General features: G+C 36.8%; 1 protein-coding gene across 1 annotated transcript in view; it reads right to left on the bottom strand.

Annotated features, from left to right (window-relative positions):
* Nucleotides 1–772: 772 nt before the first annotated feature.
* dnaaf9 (dynein axonemal assembly factor 9) overlaps nucleotides 773–13,113 on the bottom strand; it is a 179,419-nt gene continuing 167,078 nt past the window's right edge. Inside the window, exons 36-37 of the mRNA XM_039751936.1 lie at nucleotides 7,245–7,338; nucleotides 773–5,376 (exon numbers count right to left, since the gene is read on the bottom strand). Of these exons, the coding sequence (XP_039607870.1) occupies nucleotides 5,270–5,376; nucleotides 7,245–7,338 (201 nt within the window). The 3' untranslated portion in view covers nucleotides 773–5,269. The remainder of the gene's footprint in view (nucleotides 5,377–7,244; nucleotides 7,339–13,113) is intronic.

The raw sequence follows: 13,113 nt of genomic DNA, 5'->3' as shown, positions 1-13,113 counted from the left end.
CGCCTAGTTGCCTTGATTATATTGTGTGTGTGTGATCTGAACAGTGTTTGGTTTGGAGTCTGTAGTTTAATTTAATTTTGCCTAAGGTTTTGCAAATGTGGTGTGGAGATTTGGTTTTGTATTTAAAGTTTTGAAAAAAGTGGAATGTATCTTTGCAGTAGTGAAATAGTGTTAGACATGAAAAGAAACTAAAAGGTGAATTGCTTTGTGTCTCTTTTCCCACTTACTTACTAACTACATTACCTATCAAAGACAGGAAAAAGAAAAGTAAAATATTCAACATGTCTTGCCTTACCTGTAGACTGAAGCACTCCTCCTTTATTTTCTTCAGTATCTCAGTTTGTCTCAACTGTCTTGTCTGATGATTCGTCTCTTGATCACATTAATGGAAGGTCTGTTTCTCAAACTCATTTTGAGGCACCTTGTTTGCATTCTGTCCACTTTTTGACTACCACCAATGGCAGGTGAGCACCCATTGAATGGTGTGAAAACACCTTTTGCATTTTTGTTAATACTTTCTGTGATTGAAGGTGACTCTCAGTGATCTTCCTAGGTGTTTCCACAGAATCCACAAGTGTGTAAAGCTGCCTTTCCCAGCACTTCTTGTCTCGATCGCATCCGACAGGAGCAACTACAAGAAAACTGACGCATCAGAATGCTCGCAGGGACTGGACACACATACAAACATTACAATTTTATTTTATATATAATCTAAGTAAACATAAGAAACCACATCCCAAAATTATAGACATTAAAGAAAAAACAACACTGATGGCATTTTTATTTTTTTTATTGTAGAACATCAGTTAGAACATCAGTGCAGACAAAAAATGGAAAACAAAACACCACACGACTAGAGATACCAGCCTACAAAGGATACAAAAATAAATGTTAAATGTAGCAATTATTTTTATATATTGAAGTGAATTGCTTAGTATAATAAATAGATTAATAAGATTGTTAAAAAAGCATCAGTCACAGGACAAACCAGTTCAACTGAAGTTACAGTAGCTTTGTGCAAAGACAAGTATTTTCTTTAATTTTGTCAGATTTATCAATTATCTAAGAACTAAACCAAAAAAAAAAGAAACATAAACAAAAATGTTTTGGCACTTCAAGTTACAAGTAAAAATATCCTGAATTCTTCACACCAATTTTTAATTTTAAAAACATTTTTCTTTTTGTTTTCACAAGCTTGTAAATCAAAAGTTCTGAGGTAATTGAATATATTTTTATACTTACTTTTTCAAGCTTGCAAATTTGCCAAAAGTGAACTTTTCTCATGTGTGGCCTATGAAAATCATTGGCATTCATAAGATATTTGTGCAAAACAACTGATTGTTCTTAACTGCCCAGGCAGGCTTGTTCCCGGACCTTTCCTTACTTTAGGTACATAATTCTTACTTTTTTTGTATTGAGATTTGTAGGCCAGGTTTTCTTTCTGTTATTAATCAAAGCGGTCATTGCCCTGTCACAAACTAGATTTTTACCATTCACTTAATTTTATGCAAAGAAATAAAAAGGACACACTGTTAGTTAATTACATTTAGAAGGTCCGCAGGAGGAAGCACCCCTTAGTGCCATGTCTCCATGGTGTACCTGCCATTAAATACCTTTGAGTGCACACAGACATATCTGCCAGTGAGATGCCAGTTGGGACAAAAATATAGGAGGTCACTTCATCACAGCATTGATGTCAATGTATGAAAGGTGAAAAGTGCAATACATTTTCATCAAATATGTCATAGGGAGGGAAAAATGTGGCCTGGTCTAGAATAAAACATCACTGCACACCAGGGACGGACTCCTTAACAATAAGGAAGTTACTGGCGTGATCACTCAGCAATGAGGCAGAACACGACATTGAAACACCATGTTCACATTTGCACTTAAGAGACCAACTGATGTTTTGAAAACATGGAGAAGACAACAGGTTAGCCTGACATAGTGTCTTCAATCAGGCAGTTGGGATGTATGGCTAAGTCCAGCCAGAAAGTCAAAAGGACGTGCACAATACAACACAAGGTACATGTACCAAATGCCGGAACTGACCTAGTCATGATAAGCTCATGATGAACACTTAGCAAAGATGAAATGATAGCTGCCAAATAAAATCTAGTTAATGCTGTAGAGTGGTGTTATGTAAGGTAATGTTGAACTGGAACCCTATGCTGCACTGCAGGTGGCGGTGTGCTCAAGTTGAGTTTCAATCCAGGTCAAGTAACTACATGCGTTTATACTGTAACTAATATAGGGAGTCAACTGGCAAGTCAACAACACTCCTGCTTGTGAGTGAACCGCTGTCCTTTTGTAATTCATTACTAAACACCTTATTATTATGATGCAGAGTGAGGTTGTGCTTCAGTTTGCTTAGCCTTCACATTTTTGTGTGGACAGAAAACAGCTTGGAATTTTGGGTGTTCCTCCAAATGGTGCAGCCTTGCCCAAATCACTATGATTTATTAAAAATACTTTCTCCTAGGAACAAGCCTTCCTGCAGCAAATTTAAAAGTATAAAAAAATTCCCTTATAAATATAGATATTCTATTTTAAAAGTGCATATATTCCAAATTTGGCCCATCAACTGCCCTTGTATCCTTTTTAGATACAACAAAAAAAAAAAAAAAAAAACACAAAGGAAAATAAAAAAGAACAGTCGTCCTTTTTCCAAATTTTTTTCATTTATGTTTCCCAAACTAATTGAAAATTGGGGGCACAAGCAGACATTCCACATGCTATTCACAGGACGTTTATTGACGACCCACTGCCCCACTGTTAAAGTTTGGGAAACACTGCATTACACCACAGAATGTTGATTTTAAAGTTTCACGTGAATCCCTTTCGTGGGTAATTCACTAATAGATGCTTTATTCCCCTATAACTTCAGTAACAAGCCAAGTTGGTGTCCAGCCAACAATACAACAACACACTTATTTGCTCTAATTAGTGCGGATAATGCCAGGTAGTTTGGAAATCCACTTGAGAATTCAGCTGGCGACCTGCCAAACAATACAAATATGGCAGCAAGCCCACAAAGCCAATCTTCCACATCTTTATGAAGGACCTGCAGTCCGTTAGCAAAGCACTGGAGGGGCTAAAATGCCACCAAGCAAAATGCTACCGGTCTAATTTTTCTGAAATAAATTTGATCTTCAGGTGGTTTCTGCCACTAGCCAGCATTACCGCATTTAACACTTGTATAGTAATATCAATTTCAGTAGTCCTTTCACCAACACTGTAAGAAGAGGCTCCCCTTCCATCTGCCATGAAACAGACAAAAAGGCAAAACAACACTTCTCCTAAAAGCTTCCAAACTTGGCCATTTTCCAAGGCACAGATGTTTGAAAAAAATGACATACATTTTTTTTCTCCAGATTGCGAGCATTTCTTCACTCCTTTTAAAATTCACAGTATTAGAAAAATATGGTATCAATACCGAGGTAATTCAATTTGTCACCAGATATGTTTCTTCAGAGTACCAGTTTGGTGAAAGGCCATTCAGGAAGATTAAATAGATTTTGTAATCATGCAAGACATTATGTGCAATTGAATATTAATATAAAAAAAACTCTTATTACTTGAGAGCTCCCCACTTGAAGACCCTTTCAGGACTGCTTTCATAATCTTAATCTGACATTTTTAACAGTCATAGCAGACAGATTATGGGAGTAACCATGAATATGGCATCCAGCACCTCAACATAATCAGAGACTCACCAATTTATAAACATACTTGATCAGAAAAATCTCTGCTTCATCATGGCAGGCATCTTCTTATTTACTGAGCTCAGAATTGGCTCCACTTAGCAAAGTGCCATTGTTTCAACCAATGGTTTGCACAATTTTTTGCCATGACCTTTTCATTTTTATTTGTAGTAGCTTATTAATTTATTTATTGTTATTTTAGGAAGAATCAGGCTTCCGTTTCATACTTCAGTTTCCAGCCACAAGAATCTGAAAGTGAGTAACATGGAGGCACTGATTGGAAGAGATGCAGCATATCTGCCAGTCTTCCCCGTTTGACTGATCAAACACTGGATGCAGTCCTTGAAAAGTTCTTTAGAAAACGGCTTGGCAAGAGCAAAGCTTAATATTAAGTAAATAGCACTTCAAAACTATTGGATTGTTAGGAAACACAAATGTTTCCTTCCATACTGAGCTAAAGCCAAGACTATTTTAGAATACCTCTCCTCCTGGGAAGGGAACACTGGGAGGATTGGCATACAGGCTAAAGCAAGTACACCTTAAAAAATGTGTATACATAACTGATAATTCGACTCCTAACACTCTTCACAGAAGCAACAGCATAACTGTCAGTTAATCAAATTTAATGTTTTTACAACTGATGGTTACATTGCTTGTGCCATGCAGGCTACTGGTGTTTTTGATCAGAGAAATCTAATAAAATTTCATATTCTTTTTATTAGTGTTCTAGCCATCTTAGTCATACACTGGACTAGGCATTTTCCTCTGTCTATATACACCATATCACACTTAAAACATTTGAAGCCAGTGTCTACCGAAATGTTTAGTTTGTGGAACCCAAAATAATTTCATGAACACTTGCTCAAACTGTTCACCAGCAAAACTGAGGGTTATTCACTTTGGTGCCTTACAACACAAATGAAAATGGACAAGGTACGGTGTACTTCTCAGAATTTCTCCATATTGTTGTGTAAACAAAGCATACAATAATGTTATTCTTTCTATCAGTGGTGAAAAAATTCAATTTAGCTTCATTACATAGGAAAATAAACATGTTCTGTAAAGGTTGTTAAAACTGAAATCATTTTCAAACTAATTCACGAACCCACCCACATACCCACAAGTAAAATGAAAAGAAAAAAAATGCCATGTGGAATACCCCACAATTTAGAAGGCAGAGGTGCAATTTACACTTGGGCCAGAATCTCCTAGGTCTGCCAAAATGATCTCATATTACAATCTTGGAGAAATATGGAGTCACCTTTTTTTGATTCATTTGTGACTGGCCTCCAAACAGCATTATAGCTTTGCATGAATTTGCACCCTAACGTGTACAAGTCATCTTCTTTGTAAATGTAAGAAATTTAAAGGAAGAAATGTGTTATATTCTTTAGAAAGCAAATATAAAATTCCACAGGCATGTTATGTGTGAAAACAAAGAAGAATTTCTCCTGAAACCTGAACCCATGGTGCAGCATGCTGGGCCACCTCCTATACCTGAACATGCTGAAAGTAACTGAAGAATAGTTGCCTGTGAAAGCAGTTAGGCAGCTCCGCTCCACCATTTAAGGATCAAAGAGGTCCACATAATTCTGTTGATCAACCTCTTGATTGTAGCGTTCAATTTCCAGGTTAGCTTGCATAACATACTCATCAATAAACTGCTCCATCACTGTACACACTCTGATGTAAGGGAATATGTGGGTAAAAGGTGACAGCTAATAAGTTTGAAACCAAAGCAAAAACAAACATCTACTACTCTGAAAAGATAAATGTATGTGTCATAATGCATGGATATTTCTGTAATGGTCAGTGAAATTCTGTATTTTTAAACTGTATACTACATGAGCGTGAGTTAAGTACATTTAAAAACCAAGTGTGATACACAGAATCCAGTACAACATAGCTGGCTTCAACATCAGTACTTCCCTTACATGTAACAACATAACTCACTTCTTCTTAGAATATGGAATACATGTTTGCCGTGTTGTCAGGTCAACTATCATGTAATCTGAGTCTGTGCACACACTGTAACTGATACGTCGTGTCAGGCCAACTCAGACTCAGACCTGCTGATGCTTATAAAGACTCTGGTACATCATGAAACTAAAAAGGGACTGCAGCCATTAAAAAATAAAAGGACGCGACTGTTGATTTTTAATTTCCTTCATCAGAGCAGTCGATCTGTTAAAATGATTGGAACAAATGGTAAATACCAGCATTATCAAAAAAAGAGCCACCAAGAAGAGACTGACTAACCAGGATTCCTAAAATTTTATGCACAATGTATTGTATCCTGATGTCCTGGCTAAATTGCCCACCTCAGCCTAGTCATTCTGACCCCCTGATTATCCAGTCTCTTATTGGCTAACTATATCTCACCCCTTCTACAGTTAATGAGTGTTGAGCATACTAGCAAAAAAAAAAAAGACTGTCATTGCATCATTCAGGTGTATGCTACACATTAATAGAGGTTGAAGCGGCTCCCTATTCACCATGTAAAGCGGTTTGAGTAGTGAGAAAAGCGCTATATAAATGTAAAGAATTATTAAAATGTATAGACATTTAGTCGTTTTGTCATTGTGGTTTATGTTATTCTGTGAAAATGAAAACCCTTTTGAAAGTCTTATCTGTAAAGCCAAAGAACCCACTACATGACTTTTCGAATTTTTAGACATGGCCTTAATTTAAATAACCTTAGTGAGTTGCAGCTTGTACCATGGCTGCTGGTTGTGTAGTCATTACTGATGCACACATATGCTAGGGGATGTATCCCGGTTTCCATGCCACAATTAATTTAAAAAGTGAAACCAGCAGAGTAGTACATCCTTTAACTTGTTTAACGGCAAGTGTAGATTTTTTTTTGAATAATCAAAGAAATTGCTTGTTGACACAGACATATGTTGCAGCTGCCATCTTTAAGACTGCAGGTTGTGTTCTATTTCACCATAGCTTGTGTCAAAGGGTTTGCTGTACTGGATGACCTACCTATTGACTTCCTTTCTGGTGTGTCATTAGCAACTTTCACATTTTCACTCCAGTTAGGTAAAAAAATACCCAGCTACGGTGTTCCAGTTTAAGACATTAAGCCCATGAGAATGCAGCTATTGTGATTTGCTTCTGACACTGGTTTCTGAAGGTGAGATCACTTCTTTTCAATCAAAGAAATTAGAATTTTCTGGATATACAAAATAAAATAAAATGCTGTCAATACATAATGGTGCTTCCAAAGATGATGTCTATTACACAATATTTCATGCTATACACATGCACAGTTCTTTCACATTGCTCTCTCCTAAAGTTTCTGTGATGATAGCCTTGTGGCAGAGAAAGAATGAAGATTATTCTCTAGTGGGATCAACTATCTTTACCTCTAATGCTCTAGTCACATAATTATTGTTATTTACTTTGAATATAAAACAGCAAAATTTCAAAATATCCAAAAGCTTTTCTACTAGAAAAATTATTCTCCATTTACTGTAGACTGTGATGCTAATATTGGAGCAAAGCAGCAGAAACAAATACCACTCAAAAGGATACATGGATGGTAGTCCATTTTCTCCCCAAAGAAATTAACAAATTGTGTTCCATTATAATAGTAGCCATTTGGAAGGGGGTCCAGGTGACGTTTAACCTACACATTAATAAAAATGAGAATTGAAAGGTAAAAAGAATATTTCAGAATAATGAATACACATTTGGAAAATGCTTGCAAATATGAACATAATCAGTCCATCTACCTCATTTGAAACAGTCATGTGATGCTTATGTATCGGCAGCTTACTAAATAATGAGTAGGATTCATTATAAGCATAAAAAATAATCAAGGTTTATTAATGATTCTACTTAAATGAAATAATAAATGTTTCTCTGAATTCTACACAGAGCTTTCTTCTGAAAAGTCAAACCCTTCTTGAACTAATATTAATCCTTTTTAGAAAGTCTCTCTTTTCAGCCTAACATATTTATTTAGAAATTCTAACCACTTTAACCTATTACCAAATAAAGATGTCCTGGAAAAGGGATAAATATCTGAACATATTGTTAGTGTGAACAAAGCTGGACTAAGGCAGCTAACTGCCCAGTTCATAGGCTCAAACCTAATAATTGTTAGACACCTACAGCAGCAATGGGGGAAGATGTATTAAATGAAAACTGTGATATCTTTTGTAAAGTACATGTTTTTGATCAATAAATGAATACTTTGTTAGATACAATTCATTGATTAAGAAGTTTTAGGTACCCGATAATAATGTGAATTATGTAAAAACAGAGTTGTTTGAAGTGTTTGCGGTGTCCGAATACAATATCCAACAACTAAACTGACCAATATTCAGGAATGGATTACAAGTACAAAATAAGTCATTATCTAGATTGATAGATAGAACAGATGTAATGTTCAAAAAATGCTCAAGCATTTATACATTTATACATGAGGTAGGAACTATGGTGAAAAGATGAGGCACCCATCTATATTGAACTAAAAAGAAAAAAATTGATGGTGCCCTCACATACCTTTCCATCATAATACCAACTGACACAATTACCTGTATGTATAAAGACTTTATACGATAAACAATGTGATAAGCATTTATTTCATATAGTGAATAATGGGTACAAAGCTGAAAAATGAGGACACATTTATGATTATGGCACCCAAAAGTCACATTAAGAAAAGAAGGATCGCAGGTTGTTGTGTCAATTTCTTCTTACAGATTGTGATATTTGGCTGTCAGTCCATCCCGGCCAATACCCCCAAGCCACCAGAAGGAGCCCTCCCTGCGACGTGGAAATGCCCCGAATTCCAGCAGGGCATCATGAAATGTGGAGTTTTAATGCACAGCCCTGCTGGATAATGTCGGGGCTACCAGTGGATGCTGCAGGGAGGCCCAGAGACTTAAACTTTCAATACAGCCCGGAAGTGTGTCACAGTCACGGGGAAAGAAGAAACGGCGTACTTACAGGTTAAAGAAAAGTTTTCACCTGACCCGGAAGTGCTGTATAATCACATGGACTGAGGGATCAGAAGCACTTCCGGGTCAAGGACTATAAAGGACTGTGGGAGATCCCGGACAGGTGAGCTGAGTTGGGAGGAAGGGAACAATGCGTCTGGGAGTGGAGGATTGTTATGGGATTATTCATTATTGTGATTTATAGTATACGAGTATTGTGGAGTGGAAGGTGCTTTGTGCAGATTATTATTATAAAAAGTCAACATTTGGGATTTTTATCTGGTGTCTGGCGTCTGATCTGAGGGTTCAAGGGGACGACAGCACCCCCATCTGTCACAAGATGTAACGTATCAACACAGTTTCTATTCCCCATCTTACATTTCATTTATGATATCACAAATGTTACAAATGTAAGAACATAAGAAAAACATCCAGATCTACTTGCAACTGCAGCAATGATATTTTCATAACGAAAATGAGAACAAGAACTAAAAATATTGTTTTTCGTTTTACAAGAACGAGAACTGAAATTAAGGTGAACAGAGAAACTAAAACTAAATAGAACAAAAAATAGTGAGAAGTGAACAAATTAAAACGAGAACAGAAACGGAGTCAAAATGAAAAGAACAGCAATAGCAATAGTGAATTTCCCCTTGGGATTAATAAAGTATCTATCTATCTATTTTCATTCAATCCAGTTCAGTAGTGCAGAGGGGTTGTTTGTAGGTCGCCCCGAGAGTTCATTTACATTGCGCTGTTAACTATGCGGTGATCTTAAACCTTAGGCTTACTATAGTGATTTGGCACAACTTCCATAAAGGACCGTTGTTTGTTGAGCACATTTGGTTCATTGGGTTGAAGCAGTAAGCACTTGTGGTTGACGATGGCGAGTTTTGTACAGATGTTTGTGGGTAGAAAGCGAGAAAGATACGTGTGGAAATACTTTAACTGCAACGCAGATGATAATAAAAGCAAATGTAGAATGTAAGAAGAAGATAAGATTCTCAGAGTTTCAGTGGATCAGTACTTAGTGGAAGTTCAGCACTTCTCTGGCACCATAACTGCACTTCTGTACAAGGACATGTGGTCAGGGGAGGCAGGCAGGCAGAGCCTCACCTATCATCATGGAAAGTAAAAAAAAAAGCTAATAACCTAAAATAAATTAGTTCACTGGTCTGTGCTATAAATTTGCTTTCTGTATGATTCCAATAATTTTGATCATTTTTATAGCTAAAACTGCTGAATTTGCACATTTCCTTATCAAATACAGGGAAGAAACGCAAGGCGCGGCAGCGACAAGCAGAGCCTCACCTCAGACTGCGCTGTCCCTCACAAACTGGGTTGACACATGAAACTGCCGTGTGCCTCTTGCGTTCTCTCTTTAAGTCACCAATATAATGTTTGCAGACACGTTTATTATACACCCTGACTTTTCACAGTCTGGCTAATATCTTTAATTAATGTGTGCAACATATTTAGCCTTGCTGATTAGACATAAAACCGCAGGGAAAAGGTACAAGGTGAGGCAGACAGTGCCGTGCCGCCCTGAAGGGGTGGGGGTGTGAGCCTCACAGGTGCTTGTTGTTGCTGTTCTACGCAGATGCTCTAGGAACATTAAGTTAACGAAATCATAAAGTAAAGTGCATGGTCCATTTATTTTTATTTTTTGTTCCGACTGACTGCCAAAATGGAAGATTAAGACTTTTAAAACTAAAGGAAAATAAGGAGGACTTTTACAAGAACATGACAGAGATTTTCATGAAGGATAGGCACATGGACTACAAATAAACGTAAGACCATAAACGGTTTTCAATTTTATAAAAAAAATGGGTCAGAAAAAATAGCTAATATTTAAAAACTAAATTTTGACCTTAAATAAAATATTTGTTTGTTTTTCTTGTAATCCTTTTGTTGAATAGTCTATTAAAACTGGTTAAAGCATCACAATTAAAATTTTTAAAAACAACTAAATATTTCAATTAAGCTTAAAATTGAAATCCACTTTTTTATTACACCACTCTACACTTCCATTTGTATTGAATGAGTATGAATTGTGGAACTGCAACGGCAAATTTAGAACACATGAAGGGTGCAGAGCAAATGCGCTCTCTCTCGCCGCTATAAATGTAACGTTCTTTCTTAGTCAAATATGTACCTTACCTGTGTGTGTGTATAGAATGCTCTCTCTTTTTTTTTGTCAGTGCGGCTTTGACATCATGGATCAGAAGGGCATAATTCAGTGTGAGCAGGAACACTCAATAATAAAACTGAATAAGAAAAAAAAAAAAATCACATCCACAGTCATTTTAGGTCACACACAACACTCACATCTACGTCCACAGTTTTCCCAGTTTTGTTCGAGCACAAGATCTGACACAGTTTTCAAATAAAGAGGGGTGTAACAAAACAAGTTTGTACCATGTCTTTATTTGAAAACGGTGTCAGATCGGAAGTGGGAGTGTGTGTGTCTGGAAGCTTGAACGTGAATCAAACAATAAAAAACTGGGGGGCTGCACTGAATAAGCTTCAGTTTTATTCTCTCAATCTTGATCATGCTCTAACATCATCCCCCCTCCCCCGCCCGCCGCCACTCCTGATCTGACTCTAAGTAACAGCAACGTAAAATCACACCTGATCTGATGCTGTTCGTTTTCAAATAATATTGCATTAGTGTGATGATGTTTTCTGATTAATTTTATACCCAATGTCCCATATATTTGTCTCTTTTTTCTCCATGCTGCTTCAACATCGTGCACCAGAAGGCGTGAGCTTACTCAGTGCTGCAGGACCGCTCAATAAAACTGAATAAAAAAAAATAAAGTGACGGTGAGATACGAAGAAGGCAGATTCACCAGCATTTGTGTGTCAGCTTTTATCCCTCCAGATCAGAGAATGTCCAGTTCGATTTGGCTCTTACATACAAAGGATGGTGCATGTGCCCAAAACATTAACATTTATATGTAACTTACATAGAAGCTAGATCAAATTTTATTTACCCATTTACCTTTATTTATTTACTTACATCCTTCCTATGTTCACAAGTACAGTGCAGAGCTTCCCATGTACATATACAAAGTACAGCGATGGGAAAAGTGTATTTTTGATCCGATGTAGAAGCGTCGTCATGATCTGAGTTTACCTCTGTTATAGCGCGTCAATGTGAAAACAGTAGTGTCAAATGCGAGCGGTGGGGCTGTTGGGATCGTGAATGTGGCTGAGAGAATAAAACTGAATATATAAAAAAACAAAGCTAACCTTTACAAGTATCATAAATTACACTGGCTGTTGCAGACTGGAATCAAATGTACTGTATATTTTTATCCTAAAATAGTAAGACTATGAGCAGCTCACTTCTCAAAACGAACTCGTCTGGGATCGAACCCATGAAGCTTTGATTCCCAGTCAACAGCTGATACCGTTGTGCCACCGAAGCTGTTGTAGCAACTGCATGTCAATGTCGCAACCTAACGTGGGTTGGTTTTCTGCAGTTATATTTTTGAATGGAAGCGCATTTGTTCTGTTATATTTGTACCTTCTGTGAAAGTGTTTCTTTGATATTTGGAATTCAGGCTTCACACATTATACACTTCATGTCTACATTTTGTCAATTATTACTAAAACATGAAAAATTTTTCTGTTTTAATGATGTGTTTACATAGATCATTGTAGACACGGAACACACATGAACTGCAAGTGTTCCAAACAACAATATAGTATTTATAAAAGGTGTCATTTTGCTTGACTTCTCACTCTATACAGCTTTAAGCAACTGACATGCAGGTAAACAGACTTGAGCTGAGAAAACTGTGCGGGGTGGGGGATGTGATAGCAGACTGCTTCTGTTTACTGCTTATCAACACATTTAAAGGACAAAAGACGTTGACGGAGAGGTGCAAAGCGTTTCAAGGCTGGACGAATCTATGAGTTTTTTCGTAGGCTCTGGTAATTCTAGTGTTAAAGCTTAACAACAATGTGCTTGTACAGACTGGCTTCTTGGGTGGAGACATTTGATCTTGCTGACTGTACTCATTAGGCCACTTAAGCTGTCTGATCATTGATATACAAGATGTGTTTAACAGCATTTTGAACTGTGAGTGTATTTTGTTGAATGAAACTTGCATTGAAATATGTTTAGGCCAGCATTTGTTCAATTGTTCAGCTAAAATTGTTCTAATATTATGTAAAAAGGCCAGAACTAAAAAAAATGCGTGACTCCACTGAAAACTAGAACAAAATAAAAATTCATTTTATAAAATAAAAAAAATTAAAACTACAATTAATATCAGAACTGAAATATCAGTGGATTGCACAGCTACTAGCTAAACAACCAAGATGAATGGACTGAATGGTCTCCTTTGTCAAATGTGCTAGGCTCTTATGTATATTTTTGTTTTTAGGCTAATTGCTTGTTGGTGTGTTTTGCCAAGAGTCTGAGATGAATATATATACTAGTAGAA

Source organism: Polypterus senegalus, chromosome 4, assembly GCF_016835505.1.
Source record: "Polypterus senegalus isolate Bchr_013 chromosome 4, ASM1683550v1, whole genome shotgun sequence".
Taxonomy (NCBI): Eukaryota; Metazoa; Chordata; class Cladistia; order Polypteriformes; family Polypteridae; genus Polypterus; species Polypterus senegalus.
This window is presented reverse-complemented; position numbering and strand designations above follow the sequence as displayed.